Raw genomic sequence first — 25,764 nt, 5'->3', positions numbered from 1 at the left:
GAAGTGGCAAATCACAGGTATCGGAGCAGAGTAAGAAAAAGGCAACCAGGCAGGTAGAGGATGGTGAGACAGAGATGCCTGTTTGATGTGAGAAGCAGCAGCATGAGTTCTGCTGCTATTTTTGTGGTTTTAGTGTGTTGAGTGAACCAATGGTGGGCTTCTCTCCGTGCTGTCTCCTGGCTGCTGTGAAAGGTAGGCATGATGCAGCTGTAGGTGGCTGCAATCAAAAGGTGCGTGCTGGTGCTGGCAGTCAGGTTTCCCTCTTTGCAGTTGTGGTGCTGGAACAGTGAAATAAGGGCTTTCCCATTTGCATTTTCACATCCTCAGCAAGCTCTGCATGTCTGGCTGGCTTTTTTGAGAAATGTGTAAAGTCAGAGAGCTTCTATGGAAAGCCTGTGGAGCTTAAGCTTCAGCTTTCCACCATGTCTGCTTACACAGTGAAGGGAGAAGTAAGGGAAATATAGCCAGGGCTGTATGCAAATTCTGCTTCCTTACCTAACTCCTCATCTCACATTCCTGCATTTAAATAATATCTCAATTCCAGATTCTTTCTGACATATCTAGAAACGTATCTAATTGAAGCCCAGAATTTGGAAAGTACTGTCCTTGCACAGACAAATGCACTGCCTTTCTCCACTTGGTAGCTCCTCAAGGCACCTTCAGCACCTCAGCTATATACCAGATACAGAGCAGCTCAGTCTGGCGGGCCCGGGCTTTCAGGGGTAGTAGGTCAGTGTAGGGACAAACACTGAAATTGAATGAATAGGACTATCCCCCAGATACTCAGAAACACATTTATTATATTCCCAATGATTTGCATATTGCAAAAAGTTTCTGTTACATTTCATTGAATGAAGCCATTGCCTGATGAAAGGTGGTGGTGCAGAGATGTTCAGCTGTGGCTCTGCGAACAGCCTCTCAGCTCAGGCTGCAAGAGCTCGGGGAGATGTTTCAAGAGGTAGATGGAGACGGAAGAGAGTACAGAGCATGAGGAGAACCCTGTGGTGCGCAAACAGCCAAGGCAGACTTAATTTTCTGAACAAATAAGTTTCATCAGACCGCACAAAGACAGTCTCCATGTGCTCACGGGTCCTGACAGCTGTTAGCAGCACAGAGGGCCAGCCAAAAGTTCGCCCACCTTGCTGAGGCCTCTGACAGATGTTCTGCCAGCTTCTATGGGCGCAGTGACAGGCTGAGGCTGCTGGTGGACCAGGGAGGCTCTCCCAAGGCTGCTGCCAGCTGCTGTCCATCGGTCTGGTGTCCAGGCATCCTTCCTCCTTGCACTCACCCTCAGCCCTGACGCTGGGGCTTGCAGGAGGGTCGAGTTTATACACAGGCAGACCCGCACACTGGCTGGGTGCAGGAAATAACCCCGCAAACACCTTCCAGGCTCTGAAATCATCGCTCCCTTCCTCTGCGGCCTCCACCACCGTACCCACGCGCAGGTCCAGGCCCAAACACACGCCCCACACCGGCCCGGTGCCGCCGGGTACGTTGGGGGGCCTCCCATCGCTGCCCCGCCGGGCGGAACCCGCGTTCGGGGGAACGCTCCGCAGCACCGCGTGTTGCCGCCCGGCGGCGGCGGAGCGGGCACGGGGCGGCAGCGGCCGCCTCCTTCCTGGTGCCGGCGCGGGGGCGGCGGCGCGGCGGGGCCGGGGCAGCGCAGGGCCCGGGCGCCTCCCACGGCTCCTCATGGCCGGGAACTTCTGGCAGAGCTCGCATTAGTGGGTGCCGCGGCCGAGGGGAGGGAGGGCGGGGAGCTTCGCGGTGCCGCGTTTTGGCCGTTCGTTGCCCGGCTCGGGGATGCGGGGCTGTTGGGGGCCTGCGGGGCGGGCGGGAGCCCGGAGCCGGGCCCGGCTGTTGAGGCGCGGCGGTGGGCCCGGCCTGCGGCTGCGAGTAGCCTCGGCTGGAGGTGAGGATGGCCTGTCTGGGTGGCGGTCAGCGAGGGCGGTGTTGGAGCGGTGGTTGGTGCCAGCCACGGGGCAGCTGGAGACGGCGGGTGGGATATATTTATCTTCAGCTGTGGCACGTTGAGGGCTGGGCTGCGTGGAGTACCGCATTCTGAGTACGTTGGGCTCTAAATGGATGGCTGGGGTGGGCTAAATATAGCATAAAGCTTTCAAGTAATTATCAGAGCACAACTTCTCTGCAGTCGTTTTGATTCTCTACAGCTATAGGCTGATCTCAGTCCGTGCTGGTGTTTTTGCAGATGCCTAACTTGTAAAACCTTAGGGATTATTTGCTTGAGGAGTTTGCCCATGGCTTGGCTAAAGATCACTAGGCCTTAGCCCCCAGCTGTAGTCTGTTAGTGTGGGAGGCAGTGTAGCATCGATAAAGAGTTACTGAAGTTATTTTCCTTCCCTTCAGTTTACAATGGATTTTGGATAAACAAGATCTACTGAAGGAACGCCAAAAAGACTTGAAATTTCTCACTGAAGAAGAATATTGGAAGCTACAGATATTTTTTACTAATGGTAAAATTGGTTTACTTTTATTTGTGCCATCTTATTGTATAGTATCTGCTGTGTCGAGATGTAAGTGGCTCAGAGGATGTGGTTTTCTTTACTACATTGCATATAGTTTCACAATGTGTTTTAACAAAGAGTTGGAATGCCTACAACATTTATTGTTCATTTAACTGTGTTAGCTCAGGAGGAATTACATATAACCTGGCTGCATATGTAATATGTTAACCTGTGGTAGGGCAAAACATAGTACAGTTCTGATTTTCAGGACATTCTATAAAAAAACCCAAAAAACTAAGAGAAGCAAGGAGAAGCTGGTAAGCTAGCATATTAAAGGTTATTGATGACAGTAAATGTCGAGCTGTGATCTTCTGAGGGATTATGTGGTAAGTATTTTAGCCAATGTGTGCAGTCCTGTTAAAAAGCAAAGCTCGGAATCTTGTTGTGTTCAGTTACACTCTTTGAAACCTGCACAGTTGCCCATGTCTGGGCCCATGTGGCTGATTCCCCAGCAGTGGGTGGCTCTCAAATTGCGCAGTGTTGTCTGCAGCCTGTTCTCCTAAAGAGTTTGAGACTTGTCTATGAAGTTATCTAAGACATGGTCCTGCAAAGCATTTAACCCTGTGAATAGCTGCATTGTAGTTTATCAGGTTACACAGACGCTTAAACTCTTTCCTATGCAATTGTCTGACTTATAAGAAAGAAAAAAATCTCCTTAGGAGAAGGATATTGCAAAGCACTAGTTTGCTTGCAAACAGCTGTTTGAACACTTTTCATAGCTGTACATAGGAAGTGCAGAACGCTTATCTTTTCAGCTATCTAAAAGAAAAGTTAAATGACTTCACCAAAGCTACTGGAAGAACTTACCTATATACTGAACTGTAACTGTGAAGGACACTTAGCCCACCTTCTTTCTTAGGTTAATGGTTTCTGTAATAATTGAGTATGCTCCAAATCTGATTTCTGTTGATATATTTTCATTATTGCTTATATAGCATCAGAAAGTCAAGCAAACAGTGATTTATCAGTTTGATCAATACCTGATGTTCCTTGAGGTTAAAACAGTTTCATAGCTTCCCAATGCAAAAAGAAGAAATAGGATACTCATATTTTTAAAACTGTATTTGTGTTAATTTTCACTATCATTAATTATGGAATGTGCCCTTTTTTATGTTCCACTTCAGTGATTTTCCTGAGTAAACTCTTACAAACTGCATAGGTCACTCTGAAAGTGATACCTCCTATTTATTTCCATGGAAACTACAACAGATACCAAGAGCACAATAACCCTATTTGATAGAGCAAATTCTCAGCTACAAAACATTGTTTTTCAACAGTCACCACTATTAGCTATGCATTTTCACCAGTGATCAACTAAAGCTGGATTATCACATTTGTAAAAATCTGCACCAGCAGAGATGACCCACTGTTTCACAGCTGCTATGATGGCATTGTTGCTAGGGAAAATGTTGCCCATGCAGTCCATCTTTCATCCATTTGAACAGGTGGAAATCAGAAGCTACGAAATCCAGACTATACAGTGACTGTTGTAGGTTAGTCCAGTCAAGACTGGCAGTGTGCTCCATAAAACTGGTATGGGACCTAACGTTATCATGTTGCAAGAAAAGAATTGATTTCTTTGTCCTGACTACAGAGGTTTAAGCCTTCAGCTTAGTTAGCATCACAACACAGCAGTCAAAGGTGATGGTTTCTTCAGGTTCCAGGAAATCCATGAGGATCACCCCTTTCATATCCCAAAAGACAGTGCGCATCTCTTTACCCACTGGCACTGCATCTTGAACTTTGATGGGGAATCATATGTTACTGCATGGGAACTGAGTCATGGCCTGAACCGCTGATTGAGCACCTGGGGAAAGGACTGGTCAGCCCTGGGAGCACAGGTGAAGGCAATTCAGCTGTGCTACCGGAAGGGGTGGAGCCTGGCTGCACCTCTCTTAGACCTCATTTAAGGGCTGACTGCTACTGTGGAAGGACTTCTGGGTGGAGATTCCTCCCTTGTGGTGTTTCCCTTGTGAGCCTAGATCTTCAGAGATAGGTGAGCACTTTTCCTTTTTCTCTGTAACGCCTTTTCATCATATTGATCTTTTTGATTGTTACGGTCACCGCTCCATGGCCTTCCATGTTGACTGTGGCTTGTAGCGGTGACACCGCATCTTGTCACCAGTAATGGTGCAGTCCAGGAAATGGTCACCCTCAGCCTCATATTGATTCAGTGGGTCCTAACAAACTTGCATAATGTGCTCTTTCTGCTCTTGTGTGAGAACATTCGTGGTATCTACCTGGTACAAATTTTGTGATATTGCACCATTGCTTCCAGTGCCTTGAAGCCAATATTCAGCTTTGCACACCATTCCCTCTTTGTAATCTGTCAGTTAATGCAGGTGTGCTGATAGAGATGCTTTTCATTTTGTGGTATGACAGCTATACAAGGCTGTCTGGAACGTGGCTGGTTGTAGAATCATAGAATGGCTTTGGTTGGAAGGGACTTCAGATATCATCTAGTTCCCAACCCCCTGCTGTGGGTAGGGCTACCAGCTGCTAGATCAAGTGGTAGATCCTACATGTCACTGCTGAAATGCACCAGCCACTGCCACGCTTTGCTCGCATCCACTCCATAAATGTTCAGCAAGCATCAGTGAATGTCATTGGGTGCCATTTTTTCTTCACGGAGGAATTCAGTTCCACACCTTTGCTTCATACGCACTTCCACGTCAGATGCCATTGTGTCAGAGTGCCCCTCTGCTGCCATCTGTCACATGGCAACAGAATGTAACAGAATATTTTTGGGAAGATTTAACCTCTGGTATGATGTCGCTAGTATCTACCTTAGATATCACAGGCCAACATAGTAAAATAGGAGAAGCAGCCCTCATAGATAAGCTAAATCGTTTGTGGTTGTCTTTTTCCTTGGTTCTCCGTGCCTTTTCTAAAGGAAGGTTCCTGACCCATGGTAGCTGGAAGAAGACTGCCTGCCCTGAGCATGTGTGCATGTATGAACATGGCATGCCCTGGAGGGGATGGTGTTGCTAGACTGTCACATCTTCTGTGGTCTAGAGGGATACTTTCATGGAGAGGACAGTCTGGGGTTGTACTGTGCTGATGGTAACTCATACAGCAGTTGCCATATTTGAGCCCTCAGTGTGTGTTGTGTTTTTTTACCTGCCTCTGAATTAGGGACCCTATTTTAGATATATTGAGCCTTTTACCTGTTCTGCATTATCTTGATATGGCTGTGACATGTTGATTCTGCTTAAGGAGGTGGTTGTTTCCCAAAGTAACCTGAAAATTACCTGAAGGGATAATTTCCTGCTGCCTCCCCATTTGAAAACAGTTGCTGTAGATCAGTAACTGATTGTGTGGCCATAAGAGCTATAGAGAGGGAAAATTATTATCTTCTAAGCCAATTCAAACATGAGAAATTAACGTTGACTTCTTTCTTTGGATCATAGAGTTTTAATCGAGTTTTTGGATGAAAAGCCTATTAAAAGATTTCTCTTTCTGGTTTGGTGCAGAAGCTGTAATGTTTGCATTATGGGCTACTCAAGACTTCTGAATTGAAACCAACATTTTTTACTTAAAAACCAAACAAATAAAAACCCTGAAACTACTTATTTGGTAAACATGAGGGAATAAATAATAATCCGATAGCTTCCTTTTTTTTTTTTTTTTTTCCAAAAATTTATTACAAGTACTGGAATTTTTCCTGGCATATAGAAGCTTCCATTTCATTTAATCTCTCTAGGCTTTTGTCCATTTTTTTTCCCCTAAGCCTCACTTGATTTTTCTCTGACAGCAGATGGCCTAACTGCTCCTGAAAAATCCCATGGGAACAAGAAACATATTTGGAGAATTCTGTTTAGCTTAATGTTTGGATTATTCTGATGCCCTAGTAGTAGGACAGCTTTGTAGCCCCGTGGTCAAATCAAAGTGAAAAATCCTTTAAGACCTCCCAGGATACACTGATAAGTATTTTAATATTTGTACAGGCATTCCATAGTGGACTTAACCTCCTTTCTGCAGTGTTGCTTGCGAGTCCTACTGTTGGTGGCAAGCTAGTCTGAATTAGGCATCCTTTATTTTTAGGAGAAGACTGATATGACAATGAAAGAACTTAAGTGGCTTTGGGTAATTGTGGTGGGTAACTAATTAATTTTTGTGCTTAAAAAACCAACCAAACAAACCCAAACTATGTTGCCAATAGTCAGTGTTGGTCAGGGTGGTTCTTCTCCTACACTGGTCCATTTTCTAGCCAACAATGCTCTTGGTATTTACATGTTTTAAATTGCTGCAGTGCTCATTAAATGAGAGCGCAGTGCGAGCTTGGATATTCCCAAGGAGGAAACAATGTTGGGGAAAAAAGGACTTTTAAAAGTTTTTGTATGCTTAACGGGAGACTAATTGTAGTGTTTATTGACAATGGAATTGTTGCTTTTTCCATCAGTGGTTGCTTCCTGGATAGATGCTTGCACATACACTTGTATATTACTTAAGTGTATATTCAATGATTTTTATTTTTTTTTTGGACGTTTCTGGTGAGGGAGGAAAACAAGAGTCTTCACACAGCCAAGCCTTTCTCAGAGTAATGGCTGTGGAAAAAAATATGGGAAGAATAACAAGTAACAACCTTGTGTTTGTCTGTGTTTCTCTCTGTCGTTTTCTATATCCAGTCCCAGCTCTTAATCCCAGCTTGATGCATCTAATTTGCTTGGCACCTTTCCTTTGCCTGGGAGGCCAAACAAGAGCTACCTGCACAGATGACACCAGGATTGTTTCTTGGCCAACTGGCAGAGGACTACTATGATGGAGCAGCTGACTGCATCCTCTGGTCTCCCACCCCCTCTCCCTAGACTAAATATGTCATTTCTTTAACACCTGCTGCCTCTGCCAAATTTAATGACCATGTTTGTGTTGGCAGCTTTAGTTGTTTGAAAAGCACATCCATTTTGCATGGCCCTGAAAAGCCACAGACTTACATTTCAAGTATTTTGATTTCTTTTGCTATGAAATGGAATATTCAATATTTTACCCTTTTAGATTCGCATTGCCGTCTACTTAAAATTCATGGACTTTGTATACGATGAAGTTGAGTCACTTTTCCTTTTTTAATGGTGTCCACAAGCTTCATGATGTGGTAGTTCTTCTTCACCTGCAGGTCTGTAGGTTTGCAGCTACATACTGTTTCACCTGAGCAGTGTGTGAGGACGCAAGGAGAAGGCTGTGTTACTGCTCCTTAGAATCCTCAGTACTAGCCGTGTTCTGAAATCCTTTGCTGTTTGGTGTCAAATTTTTTATAGAAACACAACTCAAGCTTTTTTTTTCTTTTAAGTTATCCAGGCTTTAGGTGAACATCTTAAATTAAGACAGCAAGTTATTGCCACTGCTACAGTCTACTTCAAGAGATTCTATGCCAGGTAGGACTGTTTATTATGATGGTACAGGAATAAAACGTGTCAGGCACATTTTGGTAGCCCTTTTAAATTTAGTATTAAAAAATAGTGCCACTTTTGTTTTCTGGATGGTGTAAAGCTTTTATGCTAGTAAAAGTTAACTTAAGATTTCAAAAGGAAGTGTGGTGCTCTTAATAGATTAATCATTCTACATGTGTGAAACAACATATTATAATTTTGTTGTAACATTTCAGATATTCCCTAAAAAGTATAGATCCAGTATTAATGGCTCCTACGTGTGTGTTTTTGGCATCCAAAGTAGAGGTATGAAGTATTACAATTTTTTAATGTGAAATTATGTGATGTATGAAAGTGAAAAAACATTCAGGACTTGCAAAATTTTTTGTCATTCTTCATGCTGTGGGGGTTAGACCTTCTGGGTATTTTTTTTGTGTGGATTTCTATTGCAATTTAAGAAAAGGAGACAAAAGGCCTTCAAACATTTTATTTAATATTTGATCTTTCACGTTTTTGTCTGAATTACTAACCCTGAAGAGCCTCTGGAAATTGGAAAGATTACTTTAAATGTGTGTTTTGCTATCAGTGCTTACGTATTTATGTACAGTGTATCTTAAATTGTGCAGTTTTTGCTTGAGTCTCCTTTCTCCTGTGCTTTTCCTTCTTGTGCTTATTCAAATTTTAAAACAAATTTGATTTTTCTTTTCTAATTATCTTTTTCCTTTTCTTATAGTGAGGGATCTTCAGAGTTTACCACACTTTATTACTTGAATGAAAAGCATGTTGTAGCTCACGTGCTGTGTTTGAGAAAGATCAGATCCATTAGGGATAGTGGTGAGAAGGCCTGAGTCCTCCACCAGTGGAGGTGAAGGTCCACTTTGAGGGTGGCTATAAGTTAGCATCAGCTAGGCCCTGTTCCTAGTTTTCTAAGAAATGGGAGAAGCTTTTTAGCAGTTTGAGGAGGTTCTGCATAATGGAAAAAAAAAAAAAAATCATATTGGCAAATCTGTGCTATGTTAGCAGTTATGATTTTAGAGGAGGAACCCAAATACCTAGAAGCGGTCCTACTGAACTGATGTTTATGTGTGGTGCTGTTATCTGTACAAAAGCTCTGATAGCTTTCAGTGTTTGAAAGAGATAAAGGAAAGGAGAAAGACACAGAACATGGAGAGAGTATTTTTTTTTTTTTTATCATCTTGTTGATTAAGCCTTTGATGAAGTCTACTCGTGTAAGGAAAATATGTCCACTTACACTCTGTGTTACAGCAGCTATTAGGAGGCATTGCAGCCTTCCTGATGCTAAGGCTTCTGCATCTTCAGAAGGCAGATGTAGCAGTAATGATTCTTGTATGTGCATCTCCAAAAGGAAAATTTCTAAGTAGAAATTTTTGATTTGCTGTCTGCCTCAGTGGAGAACCTAAGGCTTCATGGAAACATATTTAGAAAAGTTAGTTAATGACACCCTTATAAACATGATTTTCTTTCCAATTAGTCTAAAACCAGCACACCTTATTGAAGCTCTTTTGATTGTTTTATGTGTAGATTATTAGCAAACTAATCTTCAGGTATTGTGGCTGTAGTACTTTTCATATACCTTTACTATTCTTCATAACTGAAAGGACAAAGTAATAAATGGAAAAAACTTTTTTACCTAGATCATGTAATTTACTGTTTACTTTAATTAAAAAAAAAAAAAAGGGGTGGGGAAAAATGAAATACAGCATAAAGAAGCCCAATTTAGTAAGAGGCGGTTTTAATTCAATAATTTATTTAATATTTAATTTAATATTTAATTTAATAACTATTCAATTTATTTAAATTTAATTTAATAATAATAGTGGGGTAAGCGGTATTTCTGGTGGTTCACCTCATTTAACCTTCTTTTTCTTCAGGAGTTTGGTGTTGTTTCAAATACAAGGTTGATTTCTGCTGCTACTTCTGTGTGTAAGTATTAGTGATTCTCATTCCACCATAGTTAGGTATCTCTGTAGAGAGATTGGACTTTTTTTAATGATAACTATTTTTATTAAGTCATAGGTGGTTACACATTGGCTGCTCGAAGCCAGTTAAATCCATTTAGTATAAGTAACTTTTTTTTAAATATGGAAACAAAAGACTCTATCCTTTATTAGTTCTTGTTGATTCTGAATGGAGCTTGTAAGAAGCAAAGATAAAAATTAAATACCAAGGCCTATAAAACTAGAGTAGTGAACAGGCTTCTGAGCTACTCAAAGATAGAACTGGGAACCTAGGTATTTATTTGCGTATTTTACCAGGTATGTTTCCATGAAAGTACCTCTTTGTGGAAGTTTTGGTAGGCTTCATGCCTCCTGAGCTTTTTAATCCATTTTTTCCCCTGCCATAAAACTGAATTTCACACAATATTTACTTCTAAATATATTTTATAACCTACATATTGTTCGCAAATAAAGATGCAACAAAATCACACTGTAGTTACTTTATTTTCTCTCTTTCCCACTTTATATTTCCCATTTCCTGTAAATTTCGTGTCGACCACTGAGGTCTTAAAGCAATGGCTTCCTTAACTAAATGCTGTAATTTGACCCAGAAGGTCCAGCTGCTCTCAAAAGGCTATTCCTCATTATGCTCTTCAAAATGTAGGTCAGTGCTTTCAAAATAGCTCTTAGCTGCTGAGGGGACAGGTGACCAGCTGCATCTGTAGCCTCCACATGCAGTAACTATATCAATCCATGGGGCTGGCTGTATGACAATTCTACCACCAGAAACTGAAACGTGTCTTCAGTGCCAGCCTGACCAAGACCAGTACTAGGTTTAGCAAAGTGTTGCTATTTTTATAGCAGAAGCATCTCCAAGCACAGATCTGTGTGGCTGTTTTGACGCATGAATGAGAAACTTAGATGGATTTTAGTTGATTCTGCTTAGTCGTCTACTGTTGAGCTGTGTTGTTTCTGAAAATTCCAGGGCTCGGAGTCTTGTAGAAGTTGATTCTCATGGTTTTTCCTTCAGACCTAGGATTCCTGTGTGTCCTGATGGGCACTTGGCATTTCGTGGAAGTGGGAACAAATAAGCAACAGGCTTTTTCCATGCATTTTTGTGCTTATATTCTACCTACTTTTCCTGTAGTACAGTTGCTTCATCAGTACAGATCCTTTTTTTTTTTTTTTTTTTTTTTTTTTTTTTTAACAGAAAAGGAGTAAAAAGATGAGAATAGTCAAAGGAAGTCTAGCAAAAGAGAAAACAGCATAGTTGAGGTTGACTTGCTTTTTGTTAGGTAAAAACATTGGAACTTGTAGCACAGGCTTCCTTTGTAAGGAAGATATCTCGGATTTCTTGCAAGCTCTTCAAAATCTTTTCCCTGTGTTTATACAGCTGACTGAAAGGACAATTTCACATGGTTCCATCTCCAGCTTGCTGTATGGGGGAAAAAAATGGAAACAAAGTAGTTTATTTTTCCCTATTTATCTCTTTAACTTGCATGCTACTTGAGATGTCTGTTTTATTCATTCTTCTGTTATCTTGAAATAATGAAAATTTCCAAGCAGTGGACTAGTCTTACTGCCCTACAGCAGTTTTTCTAGTAAAGTCCACAACAGATCTACACGTTGAAGTTTTCCATCCAGAAGACTGATGTTATCTTCCAAAGTGAGTGGCATATGGATTCCCTGGAAGTAGCATCAATTTGTAGTTCACTGTCTGTCACTAACATAAGCAGTACTGTCCATTTCCAGGATGCTAAATGTTACTTGATTTCTATGAAGGCTGAGGACTTAAAATCTTTTTTAAGATTCACTTGCTGAAATCTCAAATCTACATCTTCAAGAGTACTTAATTTTCTTTGCTCGGTAATCTGATTTTTACGCTGTTTTTGCCACTTAACATAATTCTTAATAGTGCACTGAATACCTATTCTTGTAAAATGTATGAGGCTACTGAAGTATCTAAATGATCTAAATTGGGGATCGTCATAAGCTAGAACACTGAGGATATAGATGTTATTTGGGCATTGTCTTGAAGGCAAGAGCTTCTTGAATTGTCATATGCCTAAACAGCTGCTTTTGAGTGGGGAAAAACTCAAGGAGAAAAACACACTTGAAAAGTGGTAGTCCAGTGCCTAAGGCATTTATCTGCAGCATGTTTAATTGGCTTTTTGATTTGAATTTGAGCCTGTTTTTTGCCTATGAACATCTTTCTACCGGGTGCTTACAAGATCTCTCTCGGCTGGGTTCTTCTCCTTCCTTCCCCACACCTAGCCTTACTTTCCTAAGACTTTGTCACGTGCTTTACGATCTTGCTTATTGAAGGATCAAAAAGATTGCAAAGGAAAATTCCATTTGAATTTAGTCTTGGAGGTGAGATCCTAAAATGGTCTCTAGATTGCAGTGACATCGGTGGGCAGGCAGCCCTGTGTGCGTGGTTACTTGCAGGAAGTTAGTGAACTCAGACATCTAGTAGTGGTAGACTAGAAGGTTTAATTGTGCCCAAAACATCAGACAAATGTCTGGCTGAGTAACTGTGAAAACATGGGTTTGAGACCTATTTCTCTTGCCCTGTCAGAACCTTAAGTCTTACGATTTAATTTTTCTCTTTCAAAACCATGTTTTTATATTGAAAGCAGTTGTGCTTCCAGGTGGATTTGAAGGGCTCTATGCAGGTGGATTAATAGAATGTGAAAGAAGTTAAAGTGCATCATTTTTAACATGTTTTGTCTTTACTGTAGTGAAAACTAGGTTTTCATATGCCTTCCCGAAGGAGTTTCCTTATAGGATGAACCATGTAAGTATGCTGTACAAACTATAACTTGATCAAAATGAATGAAAAGACCAGTAATTCTTAGGAGGAACTCCTCTCCTTTTAAATTCTGAGAAGGAAATATTTTCACGCTAATATATGGAGTTGCTTGTATTTAATTTTGGATAGATTATCGAGAAAGATATTGTAATAAATTCTGTATAACTTCCTTTCTCGAAGCTGCTGAAAGGAATGCCATAAAGTGAGTGTTTAAAATACCGATGTTATACAGTGTGATGATAAAAGAGATTTGGCTTTGCCTCCCCAAAATATTCTTGTTTACAAGGACGTTGCTCCAGGGAAGATAAATAGTCCTGGCACCTGAGATGCTTCCAAGTTTATATGCAGCAACAGTTGGCTTACAGGAAGCTGTTTTGTTTTTGCCTATAAAATGTAATGTTTTTTGAAAAATAACTTTTTATCTATTATTCAAAATTTAGATTTACTAGTGGGTTTTGAGACATCTTCAGTCTCAGTCTAATAAATTCTATATGGTTTTCTTGAAACCAGTATTGATTTATGCTGTAGTGTTTAGGAGGAAAATACTTGTAATTTTTCTTCAGATTGTGGTAAATGCTACCTGTTTGTGATTTTGCCTTTCATCCTATTTAGAAAGCCAAATAATGTATCAGGATATAAAGCATTTAAACTGCTTCAGTAAAACCACACTGCTTTTTTACAGATAAAGGCAAATGGAAATATGTTTTGGGATACTGCTTATCCATAGCAAAAACAGTCCAGTCTTTTGCTCACTGTCACTCTCTCTTCACTGCCTCCATGGAAAAGGACTTTTTTTTTTTAATTGCTACAATTGGACAGAATATTTCATATGAAATTAAATATGAAAATATATGAAAGGGCCGTTTGGCATGTTAGTAGCCTGCTGAAGAAACTCCAGTTCTACAACAGGATTTCTTGTATTGCTGTTAAGTATAAACTGTGAACAAATTTCTGCTGTCAGGTGTCAAAGCAAGTCAGACAACTACAGTCCTTCACAGTAAACCAGATATGAAACATTCAAATGGATTGTTATGACTGGGATTCAGTTGTAATGACAATGCATAATCATAATTCCATTTTGTTTGCTTTTGTATATCCAACACTCCTGAATGCATTTCATATAAAACTACAGGTGCTGAGAATTCCTGTGTATTCATAATGTTAAGCTAGATGCCAGTTCTTTCTACTGTCTGAAACATGCTGCAGTTTAATTGTGATTTTACTTCTTTGCAGATACTAGAATGTGAATTCTATCTCTTAGAATTAATGGTAGGTGAGTTTATTTGTTTTCACTGACACCTTGGTTTACTCTTTATTTAAAATGCTTTTAATTTTTTACTATGGAATGTGCATGATGCTGTTGTCATCTTTTTTTCTTCCTCCTGCTCTAATTTTAGAATGGTGCTCATGCAAGTCTAACATTTATAGCATTCTGATGAAAATTACTCAACAGAAAAAATGCATATTGTAGTAGTGGAGATAGGAGTATGTATTGCTCACTTTTGGGAAGAGTAAAACATAAATTCTGTTTCCAGAACTGCTTTTTATATAACTGAGGTAGTTGTATATTATGAAGTCCTGGAACAGAGACCAGGGTGTTGGTGTATTTGCCTAGATGAATGGCAAGTCAGGAGCATAGAGTTGTATTCCTACTGTGCCCTCTTGCTCGGGGGGAAAAAAAAAGTTATGCAGGAGTCCAGCTTCAGCACAAGGTGTGGGCAGCTACCACTCAGACTGGTCTATAACTTGGTAATCAGAGTAACCTGCTAGCAAGTCAGATGCGGGTTTGAGTGCTGTGAGCAAGGAACTGAATGTAGGTCCTCGTGCTTTCTGAGGTGGTGCTGAACCTACTAGAGCAGTGTGTGAAAGGAGTACAACATTACATTTTCTTGCAGACACTTTAAAGGAAATCAGCTATAGCTGCTTTTAATAAGGGTTACTGTCCCACTGCTCTGTTTTATGGGAAAGCTCAAAGGATACGGCCCAGACTTACAGGGCTCAGGTAAAGTAGCACCAAGTTTCCACAGCTGGATTTGAATGCAGCTTTTCCCTGTAACGCGCATGCAGTTGGCTGCTCTCAGTCAGGGTTATTCCTTCTTGCATACACCAACGTGGGCCTGGAAAGGAGGAATTCAAAGACCTGGAAAATTTTTTTCTGCTTTCCAAACTAGTGTCAATTATTTTGGCATGCTTTCCATGTATGGTATTTAGCGACAGACTGCTTTCTGGCAGTGTTTTGTATTTCCAAGTGGGAATTACGGGTTTGTAAGCAAATGAGGTTTCACTGTGTTGCAGATGTGGCTTTCTGCGTCTCTTGGGGAAAAGACATTGACAGACTGGCATCCATGCTGTATAATGGTATTCTAGAGAGAACAGTGCCCTCATTATGGTAGGGTTAGGTGTCATAATGCTGCTTTAAAAGTACAGTAATTGATTTGTAAATCAAGTGTTTTTAACAAGAACTGACAACGCATTCTGCATTGTAATTTGAGTTTTATCTTGACATTTTTCCTAGGACTGCTGTTTGATAGTGTATCATCCTTATAGACCTTTGCTCCAATATGTGCAAGATATGGGCCAAGAAGACATGCTGCTACCTCTTGCTTGGTAATGAAGACAGCGGTTGATTTTAGCGTTTCCTTTCAGAAAGAAAGCGAGTGTTTAACAGTTATGCCTCAGAGATGGCTTAGCAGGCTAAATAATACAAGGGGTATACAAGTTAACCTATGCATGTATATGTCACTGGCTTAAATTACTGTTTTTAACCCTGTAATGCTTTTTACTTTGAAATGCTCTAGTTTTCATTTTTAGAACAGCTCCAATAGCACAGTTTTTTACACTGTTACATGGTGACTTTGTATAGATATTAGCTATTTTTCTGTTAACGTCATCTTTTGGTAAAAGCAGGATGCAGTTTTGTTTCTTAAATTTGGTTAAACAGAACTCCTTAAACATCTTAATTGTTTCTCAAATACAGACAATAAAAATACTACCTTTATTTTTGCCCTAATTTGCTTATTTATGGAACAGGGATAACTATTTTATGATGGAGGTGAACACACTGAAGAATTACATTGATGGTGTTACAATATAGTGTTTCCAAACAGACTTCTGCTGTGACTTCAAAGAAAACAATGGATGTCTTTAATAGGCTTTTACTGAGGGAGAGATATTAGTTTCTCTGTTTTGCCTTGCAGACTCCTACCATTTGATTAACTGATACCATTTGGGTAACTGATAAAATGTTTATAAACTGGCAGCAGTTTATGTAGTCTAAAAGAGCTCTCTTTGTTTCACACAGGAGGATAGTGAATGACACATATAGAACTGATCTTTGTCTGCTGTACCCTCCTTTCATGATAGCTCTAGGTAAGTAACAAAAGTAATGTCTCTGTCACCTTTAAAAAGATGCCTTCTGTACTTTGTCCCATCAACAAGCATTCCTTAAAACGCTCTCATAAGCTTCTCCAGTTTGTATTTCATACAGTACTAACAGCATAACTTTGCAACTTAGAAAGTCTTGAAGAAAAATCACATTTAACTGTTGAATACCGGCTGAGATTGTTTGCAGAGGGAGTGAAGAACTCTGAACTCTATAGAAATTTGCCTGACTGACAAAAATAGTGTTTCTAAATGTATGAAGAGTGAATAATTGAGTGTCTCCATCACCTGATATTTGCAGCTTGCCTACACGTGGCCTGCGTTGTCCAGCAGAAGGATGCAAGGCAGTGGTTTGCTGAGCTATCTGTTGATATGGAAAAGGTACTCTCGTTTTACCTCCTGCCTTTGCTACGGACTGACTAGAAATGTTAGCCATGGTTAAAACCTGTTTTGCATGTGTAAGATACTGATTTGAACTTCATTCAGCAATTGCATTATAGACTACTGAAATTAGGGAGGAGGGGAAATGTCAGGACATTTGGGTATCACCCTGCACTGAAAGACAAGACTGAACCTCTGCATAAGGGCAGAGCATTGCTGCTGTTGCCATTTCACAGACTGAAATAGAAAACAAATATCTTGTGGTTTTTTTTTTTTTTTTTCCAGAAGAAAAAGAATTCCCAATATTTATCGTTCAAGATTGAACTATATTATCATTTTTAAATTTTAATGCACATAATTTTCTGATTTGCCTTTCAGCATTGTGCCTATGAATTGTCTTTTTCTTCCTTTCATTGTATGTATAAAACATTGATGCTTTCAGGATGACGGGGGCTGTGACTTTATTCAGTGTTAAGCAAGGGTGTTCCAAGATGCTGCAGATGAGTTCCCTGACCCTGCAAGATGCATGTCAAATAATCCACTACATACATTTATCAGATTTTAAAGTGCAGTTTTCTCATACCAATAATGTTCCTTAACTACTTCCTTTTAAGTCTTTAGTTGACTTTCTGAATGCATACATCTGTAACCGACGTTTTGCTCCTGCAAGAAAGTCATACTCAATATATGCTCTTTCTCATTCCCCTTATCACACTGTGTCACTCTGCACATATTTTTCAGTCTAAGTTTACCTTTTTTGATCCTGAGTGTTCAAAATGGAATGGCAAATGTAAGAGAAGGTTTATGATTTTTCTCTCTGCCCTTGATTGCCCTTCATCTCGCTGGTGATATCCCTGCTTTGGATTTGTATTCCAGAGTTTGCCATGTATTTAAGCACAGTATGAATGCTATGATGAATCAAATCTCTGAGCTACACTGTCAGGCATGCAAAAGCAGATTGGCAGCACAGGAGAAACAATCCGTGTTTGACATGTAATGTTATCATAAGCTTGATCTTGAACATGTTTCAGTGTTTAAATGTCTCTGTTCTCATACCAGTGACTACAATCTAAGCTTGAACTTTATTATTTTTATATTATTATTATTAACACCATGGACCTCCTAGCCAAATGTAACTACTGTTTCAGGGATATATATTGTTCTAGCATTTGATCAAAATCCATAAACTGGGAAGAAGTCCACTTCATTAATTTAGTAAGTAGTGAAACAAATAATGAAGCAAACATGGTTTGTTTTTTGTTTTTTTTTTTTTGTTTTTTTTTTTTTTTGGGTGGTCCTGTATGAAGCTGGAGTTAAACTAGATCCTTGTGGGTCCCTTCCAACTGAGGTTATTCTGTGTTTATCCACCTTCTATGTAAAATATTGCACTAGAAAATTAACAGGAAATTAATATGGCCTCCAAATTGGTAGAGAATATTTATACTTCTGGAAATTGAATTTGAAAATTCAACAATTTTTATTATAAAGTATTGAGACACTTCTTAGCTCTTTATTTACTTATTTATCTATTTATTTATTTATTAATTTTTGGAAGTAAAGAATTCAGAGCAGTGTTGGTTTCATTTGTTTTTAACAATGTGCCCCTGGTCGGTATAGAACACAGACAGTAATCACTTCATTTGTAATCTGTGATCATTCAGCTACAGACATGTTGCCAAGTGTCCTTGTTTTCCCAGCAGTATAAAGCATAAGCAGCCCTTTGGCTTTAGGAGCAGAAATGGTTGATACACTGGGAAGGAAATGGAGTGGGAGAGAGAGAACGGTTCTGTTCAGGCTTCAGTTCAACAGTTAAACCAAAAAGCTCTTTACAGAAATGGTTGGTTGCCAGACCAGATAATAGCAGAGGCAGCTCTGTTTCTAACGTGAAAATTGTGCTTCTTAATTTGAGGAATGGTTAATTAACTGTACGCTGCAAATGATGACATAAATACCAAAGTCACTATTGTGATTGACCTAAAATCTTGTTTCTTTCAAATCAGATTTTAGAAATAATCAGGGTTATTCTGAAGCTGTACGAGCAGTGGAAGAACTTTGATGAGAGGAAGGAGATGGCTACTATTCTTAGCAAAATGCCTAAACCAAAACCACCTCCAAACAGGTACTGTACCTCCATTACTTACTGCACCTTTCATATGGAAAAAATAAAATACTCTTAGGTATGATGATATGTTTGAGGCATAGTGAATGATAGTGCACTGCAGGCTCTTCTGTTCTAAGTGTGCGGTCTGATTTTTTAGGAGGAGAATATTTGCTCTTTTGTGGAAAAGCATTAATGCAATTAGAATCTGATCAATGCAGTTTAAAAAGAGAGTGTTAGGTCCAATGACAGAGCCTGATTCTTTAGAACTGTGCCTGTTTGATGTCATGTTTAATTACTGTGATTAAATATCAGTATTTGGAACCTGCACATTCAAATTCTATGCACAAGCTTCTGTCATGGGAACTTAGGAAATGTTGATTTCAGGAGTGAATTCAGGATGGAGCTGCATCGGAGTATTTTGAAATTACTGTTCAAATACACAAATGTTTTTCATTTGCAAAAGATAGAAATGCAGGATGGTGCTGTTGTTTTGAGACGTGTCTTTTTGTGTTTCTCTTCCAAACAGTGAAGGAGAACAGGGTCCAAATGGTAGCCAGAACTCTAGTTATAGCCAATCTTAAGACATTCCAAAGAATTTCTTTACGGACCACTTTGACTCAAGACATCCTGGGATCTTTCCTGTGTTCATGAAATGGACAGAATTTTTTAATAACATCTTTGACAAAGAACTTGAAGAGTAAATAGCTTGTTTGTGTCAAGCATTTTGGAAGTTTTTTCTTTAAAACTGCATCATTTTCTCTGACGCTGGAGCAAAAGTACTAAGATTTCTCAGTGTAAGGAATCAAATATTAAACCAAGCTGCAAAAGGGTAATTCTATCCACTCAAAACAAATAGTTCATTACTGGTTTGGTTTGCTTTGAGAAAATTGTGGCTTGCCATTAAAAGTGATTTTTTTTTTTTTTTTTTTTTTAAGAGTGTTCTTGAAGCCTAAGTGTAACTATATTAATGACCTGTGTTGTCTTCATTTTGTTTGTGACTGAAGGAGGGTAGTGCACTGTATGTTAAACCTATTAATTACCTAGGGATTTGGTGATTTTTATTATTTTTTTTTTTTTCCTATCATCTGGATTTTCTAATAAGTGAAAACAGTCCTTCAGGAGCAAAGCACAGAAGAATTTGCAAAGAATGGTGTTAGAGTTTTAATGAAAACTGCAGGGAAGAAATTCAGTTCATTTTTGGGGGTTAGGAAGATGCTTGTTTTACTCAATAGATGTACTTGGATGTTTTTGCCTTGAAGTCTAGAAGCCCAACTTACCAGAAAAGTGCAATATGTATAGTGATTCTGCAGTTTTCCTAAGCATTTCAAGCATTTGGAATTTAAAAAACAAAACACCAACAATTATTTTTTTTGCATGTACTGTGTAAGTACAATTGGAGTATTTCACAAACAAATACAAATCTGGCTATGATTGGTTTTTTTATTTTTTTTTCTTTTGTATAAAAGATACACACTGTTAGTCTGCCTTCACTGTTAGTGTGAATTTGTGTGGCTCATTGAAGAGGTTATTTAAGAGGATCAAGCTTTTGGTGAGCTTCATACTGGCTAATTTTAATTGTGATCTTAGGAGCAACTCTTTAGAATAACTGAAATGGGATTCCTTGGTTGACTGCGTGCTGGAGAAAATGAGATTCCTTCAAATAGAAGGCCATATCCTGTGTTCCTTACTCAGGCAGATATCCCACTGAAGTCAGGAATTGGCCTAAATCAAATGTAATGATTTTTAGATAACTTCCTTTCTAAATAATTTCTGTACAACTTCATTTTGAATAAGAATGCTGATTTGCCCAACTATAAAAATTGAACAATAAAACAAAGTGAAGTACTGTTGCTGTCCAGCTTCTCCTTTCCTCAAACGCCACATTTCGCTGGTTTAAAATGCTAGGGAGGGTTCTACAAAATCTTCTGTGATGTTTTGACTCAAAAAAACTGACCCATTAAAAGAAAAGTGAACTCTGTTTTTGTAGATAATATCCCTCTGCAATTTACACCTCGTTCACTGAAACAGAAGTGTATTTATATGCAGCCAGCATGGCTACTTGTATTTAGTACTGTTCTAGTCATTTTTGTAAAAGATTAGGTAGTAAAATCCAAACCACTTTAATAAGATAGAAAAAACACACCGTGGCCTTTGCTACTGCTGTTGCCCTTCAACTGTACCTTTATAGACACCTAATTGATGAAGTGGGTTTGGATATTTGTCTTTGATGCTTGAAGCCTAGAGTGTTCTACTTGTGATGTGCACTTGGCAAGTAAAAATAAATGCACACTGACTGCTGTATGGACTTCGTAAGTATGAGCTGTTCTTCAGTTAAACATCAGTCTTTTCACATCTATCACACATCCCTCAAGCTTTTTTTATTTATTTAATTGGGGAACTTTACACAATTAAGAATGGACAGAGTGAAAAGTTTTCTCACTGCTAAAGAGCCTTTGCAAACTTTTCTTCATACCTTTATTATCTGTATGATCTAAATCTCAGAGCTAAAATATTGGGCACTTGATAACTAGAGGCATCTGAAGTAATTACTGTCAGGATGATGATGGTATTACCATCTCTGATTACAGTGTAAGCAGTGAAAGGCAATAGAGTGAGGTCAAAGGATCTGAATTCAGTGATGAGAATTACAAAACCTGTTTAAACAGCTTGGAAACTGTTAAGACTACAGAGAAAAAGGTTGGTAAATCTATTTCAATATTTTAGTTGTATGTTTTCCTTATTTTAAATTGCCTTTAAAAGGTGTTTAACAGTTGAAATAAAATCTACTACTAAGCATCAGAAAACTTACATTAAGATTTCTTAATGCACTGCATTAATTAATTCCACAAACCTCCTGCTCAGTTTCCTCATCGTCATCTGATGAGGCTGGATTCTGGGGAAGGCTTTCTTCAGGAGCAAAATACTTCTGCCCTTTGTGCTCTGCCCCTACTCATTGAAGTAACAATGGACTGAAGGACTCCACTGTGCAGCTGCTAAAATGCCAACTGGTCTGTGCCAAAGAATGTGATTTTGGGTTTTTTTTCCAATTGATAACAATTCTGCCCTTACTAAAAGGCTTGTGTTTCTTTTAGCCTCTTTCTTCCAAAATTTAATTTCTTAATAGAACTTAGTTTTCTAAGCCCAGAGAATATAGGATCTCTTGTTATGATTGGTTTGGTTCCCAAACAAAATCTGAAGGTTTCACCATATATGGTACTGTCCAATAGTATATGAAGAGTCAAAAAATCTCAGAATTCAAAGCTGCCAGCTGGAGCTGATCCTCTCAGAACAGGCACGTGAAAAGCTTGGTGGATGGAAGACACCCGAATTTGTCCTCAACAAATTCCCTTCTAGGGAAACAGGATGAACAGTGCGAGTGGCAAAATGGTGCTTTGGGAAAACTGAGTTAGAGTTTAGGTAACAGAAGGGGCCTCTTAATGTAGGTGGAGTTCTGGTGAAGAGCTACATTCAAGTATTACGTATGTATGAATGTGCATTAATGAATCCCTGCGTAACTCTGTATTACCAACAGCTTCAGCAGGCTATTCTGAGTCATACATAAGAAATTTGTAAACAGATGATGCTACATGAACAAATGTCACAGAGGTGAGACAGTTAGTTGCTAATTTTCAGAGCAGAACCAGAAATCTTGCTCTCTTTTTCCAGACATCCCGCAGAGTCGTAGACTTCTGCAGTTTTCTATAGGCTTTAATTCAGTTCAGAGTAATTCAGCTTTGCTAGTTCTCTTGAACTGCTAACAGCATTGAAACAGACAAATAAAAAACCCAATCCTTAGAATTATGACTATGCAGCTGTATAGGTGGGATGGGATGTGTTGTTTTTTTTTTTAACATTTCAGATGTACAAATTAATATACAAAGAAGAAAGCAGGGAGTTAGGTAGCTTCCTTGGATGCTTCACATTTTCCAATCTAAGATGATTACATCTCCATAATAACAACTTCAAGTAAATATAGACAAGTTCTCACTTGATACTGAGCTGCTAAGGAAAAAGAACAAGTTGACTGAGTGCTATTGCAATTTTGTGCTCAGAAGCAGACCTGTGTATGTAAATGGACATACTTCTAAAATAAGGAATCACACATTTTGAACAGCAAGTCAGTTTCCCATTGTATGCTCTTGATAACATGGCAAAAACTTAAAAATATAGCTATACATGAAGAATAGTACACCTGTGCTTAGGACACTTACAGCAATTCCATTAAACTGCAGTTATTCTAAACAAGCTACTCAACAAAGTTTTTTGGGAAGGATAATTTTATGCATGCTATCACCATTTATTTAAAGTCATAAAGCAAATCATGCCAAAATCCTAGCAGCCAAAAACATTAAAAGTCTTGTCACTTTCTTCCAGCAAATAACGTCGTGCAGATTAAAGGCTGAACAAATTTAACATCTTCTATTCATCTCATAGAACTTAATTGAAACAAAGCAGTTAATATGCATGGCTAATGAAATGCCCATTTACATGAGGGGAAACGTTTGTATTCTGAAAGTGGAATGTGGGTAGCTTAAATGCTAAAATCTACAAAGCATCCTGATAAAATCTACAAAGCATCCCGAAGGTGGGGCAGGAGCTGGAGGATGTCATCTTCATTTTTTCTCTAGAGATTCATGTTTTGCCCAGTCCTCAAGGCCACCAGCATAGTGCTGAACTCTGAAAGTATGCAGAAGATAAATATCATAAAGGACTCTCCTATCAATGTAGGAAAAGATAGGGAAGAGAAGTCACAGAAAAAAAGCACAACGAAATTATCTTAAATACACTTGCACATTATACAATGAACCAGCCAGAAATAAGGGAAGTCAAACACTGCCTGCATCTAAACAGTATATTCTGTAGGCCATTTCTTCCAAATAATGCAATGCTGGAGATCAAACATCAAGCAAGTAGTGGCAGATGGATCAATTAAATAGCTTGCCAATGAACTCACTGTAGTGGGACATTATGTGACATTATGCCTAATACTTCAGATGTTATGAAGTAAAAACACACGGGTCTTTAGTCTCTTGCAAACATACATGCTATACAGATCTGATATAATCCTGGGAAAAAACAGTCGTGATTAAAAAAGAAACACCATGCAAAACAATCCTTCAGTTAGGCAGTATGAAAAACAGGTGATAAAGGTTATTTTGCACTTATTTAAACGGCAGATTTATGAAACAAGAGCATGGTTCCACACTTTTGACTGTAATTGGCAGAAATACTCCAATTCTTGAATTGCTGCTCAGCAAAAACAGGGGCAAACAATCAATTTTTGAAATTTCTGCAGCCTTCTAGTCAGTGAGATGCCTTCTGTTGAGACCCTAACAACTCCACCAGTCAAATGCTACCATTTCTTTCACTCCGTCAATCTTGCTGTCTTTTTCACTAGTCGCTTCACTACTTTGTAAACAACACACTGCTTTACTGAAAGCCATACTGGAAGTCATATTTTATCACCATGAAATGTACAGGTGAACTGTACAGGTGGAACAGCAGTTTCACAAAGGATATGTTTTCATAAACTATCTAAGATTTTACTTGTACCAAAATAAAAACTATTCTACCTTTCCAGTCATCCTGCATGTGAAGATCAGTGTTATGATGCTGTACAAGTGGCATCTCAGCAAGGAATAAGTAATAAGTAGAAAGTGCTTCCAACACCAATGTGGTCCTGCAGCACATGGAATCACTTCCAGCATAAAAGCAGAGTTGCTGGGGGTTGTTTCACAGGATGTCTCACTTTGCTGTAACACCAAATACCATCTTTCAAGGTTCAGAAAAGGTACTGTTTGGCAGTTCTCTACCTATAAGATTAATCTCTTCATTCAGTTCCACGTCAAAAATATTACTCACACCCATTGGAAGTTGAGAGAGAGTTCTGATGTACTTACTGGGAGAGGTCATAGTAATTTCATCCTTATGCATGATTTCATGCTTACCTGCTGAAACCCAGGGATGCAGCAAAACTCAGTGCTTGTCTACTTCTTGTTCCTGCAAAGCAGGAGAAAACCACATGGTCTGACTTGGCAGGCATCTTCTGATTGTACTGCTCCCTAAAGTCTGCTGGATTCATCTGCAGAGCTTCCACTAATTCATTCACTGGGAAATAGAAAAATAAAACAATATAGAAAGTCTCACTTATTCTCTGTCCACCAGTAGATCTACATTCTAATGTTTCAAATTCCTCTGGGAAGATCTGGGCTCCACTGCTCAAGAAAGACAGGGATTTTCTAGACAGAATCCAGTGGAGGGCTACAAGATAATTATGGGCCCTCCATATGAGGAAAGGCTGAGAGACCTAGGATTGTTCAGCCTGGAGAAGACTGAGAGGCAGTTGCATCAACGCTTATAAATATCTTAAGGGCAGGAGTCAAGTGGATGGGCCCAGGATCTTTTCAGTGGTGCCCAGCACAATTAGTACAAAACTAACACAGGGATTTCCATACAAATATGAGGAAAAATTCCATAACTGTGAGGGTGACAGCACTGGCACAGGCTGCCCAGAGTGGCTGTGGAGTCTGTTTCTCTGAAGAAATCAAGACCCACCTGAACTCCTTCCTGTGCCACCTGCTGTAGGGAGCCTGCTTTAGTGGGAGTGAGACCAGATGATCTCCAGGTCTCCTCCAAACCCTGGTGTTCTGTGATCATGCGTCCATAGCCTTGCCAAACTGCACCAACAAACATTTCCAGGCAGCAGTGCGAGTATCTTACATGGTATGTTGATGGACGCCGGGATTTTCCCATCTCTCTCAATCTCCCACCTCTCTCGAACATCGATGTGGAGGACGTTTGCTTTCTTCAGGTTCTTGAGCTCCTGGTAAGACACGCTACTCTCCCTGTCGGAGCAGAGTCTGGGGGAACTGACATGTACCGCCCTCGGCTCTGTAAAAGCAGCACAGCCCGTGAGCGCACGCCGAGCTCCCCCCTGCTACCGGCAGCAAGAAAGCGTGAAACACTTCCTCAAGCTCCGCGCCTCGGGTGATCCCGGGCCCCGCCAGCCGCCCCCGCCACCCCGGTCCGGGCTCCCCATGCCGCACCCTGCCTCACCGGGTGCTGCCCCCCGCCGTCCCCAGCGGCTGCCGCCCGCCGCCCGGAGGGCCAGCACCGCCCGGCACCGGCACCAGCCGCAGGCTGCCATACTTCCGAAGATGGCGGCGACGCCGGCCCGCCCTGCCCTGCCCTGCCCGCTGCTGGGGGCCCTCCCCTCCGGCAGCCACCGCTTTGGAGCGAA

General features: G+C 39.9%; 2 protein-coding genes across 5 annotated transcripts; one reads left to right on the top strand and one right to left on the bottom strand.

The window, feature by feature from the left end:
- Nucleotides 1-1,614: 1,614 nt before the first annotated feature.
- CCNC (cyclin C) lies at nt 1,615-20,370 on the top strand. Of its 3 annotated transcripts, XM_052689276.1 has the most exons (12): nt 1,615-1,724; nt 2,368-2,474; nt 7,813-7,897; nt 8,128-8,197; nt 9,784-9,835; nt 12,591-12,646; nt 13,895-13,930; nt 15,177-15,268; nt 15,963-16,030; nt 16,344-16,423; nt 18,424-18,542; nt 19,051-20,370. In XM_052689276.1, exons 1-12 carry the CDS (start codon nt 1,693-1,695, stop codon nt 19,103-19,105), a joined length of 852 nt encoding a protein of 283 aa, XP_052545236.1. In that variant the 5' UTR covers nt 1,615-1,692; the 3' UTR covers nt 19,106-20,370. The 3 variants fall into 3 exon arrangements, with proteins under 3 accessions (XP_052545236.1, XP_052545378.1, XP_052545302.1); XM_052689342.1 differs by lacking the exons at nt 1,615-1,724; nt 2,368-2,474 and adding an exon at nt 2,541-4,521; XM_052689418.1 differs by lacking the exons at nt 1,615-1,724; nt 7,813-7,897.
- On the bottom strand, nt 19,408-25,691 carry TSTD3 (thiosulfate sulfurtransferase like domain containing 3). Of its 2 annotated transcripts, none has more exons than XM_052689651.1 (4): nt 25,571-25,691; nt 25,245-25,408; nt 24,473-24,632; nt 19,408-23,201 (listed from the first exon to the last, which is right to left on the bottom strand). In XM_052689651.1, exons 1-4 carry the CDS (start codon nt 25,669-25,671, stop codon nt 23,138-23,140), a joined length of 489 nt encoding a protein of 162 aa, XP_052545611.1. In that variant the 5' UTR covers nt 25,672-25,691; the 3' UTR covers nt 19,408-23,137. The 2 variants fall into 2 exon arrangements, with proteins under 2 accessions (XP_052545611.1, XP_052545689.1); XM_052689729.1 differs by having other exon boundaries at nt 25,245-25,415; nt 25,581-25,691.
- Between the last annotated feature and the right edge of the window lie 73 nt (nt 25,692-25,764).

Source organism: Tympanuchus pallidicinctus, unplaced genomic scaffold (assembly GCF_026119805.1).
Source record: "Tympanuchus pallidicinctus isolate F22 unplaced genomic scaffold, pur_lepc_1.0 scaffold1, whole genome shotgun sequence".
Classification (NCBI taxonomy): Eukaryota; Metazoa; Chordata; class Aves; order Galliformes; family Phasianidae; genus Tympanuchus; species Tympanuchus pallidicinctus.
This window is presented reverse-complemented; position numbering and strand designations above follow the sequence as displayed.

What these genes read in the sequence shown, in the direction of transcription:
- CCNC (XM_052689276.1), top strand. Translation starts at nt 1,693, where the DNA reads ATGGCCGGGAACTTCTGGCAGAGCTCGCATTA. An exon ending in TTCAAGAGATTCTATGCCAG is followed by an intron (nt 7,898 to 8,127) that starts GTAGGACTGTTT and finishes GTAACATTTCAG; the next exon opens with ATATTCCCTAAAAAGTATAG. An exon ending in TCCTTTCATGATAGCTCTAG is followed by an intron (nt 16,031 to 16,343) that starts GTAAGTAACAAA and finishes TGATATTTGCAG; the next exon opens with CTTGCCTACACGTGGCCTGC.
- TSTD3 (XM_052689651.1), bottom strand. Translation starts at nt 25,671, where the DNA reads ATGGCAGCCTGCGGCTGGTGCCGGTGCCGGGCGGTGCTGGCCCTCCGG. An exon ending in GCAGCACCCGGTGAGGCAGG is followed by an intron (nt 25,409 to 25,570) that starts GTGCGGCATGGG and finishes TACAGAGCCGAG; the next exon opens with GGCGGTACATGTCAGTTCCC. An exon ending in GCATCCCTGGGTTTCAGCAG is followed by an intron (nt 23,202 to 24,472) that starts GTAAGCATGAAA and finishes GCATACTTTCAG; the next exon opens with AGTTCAGCACTATGCTGGTG.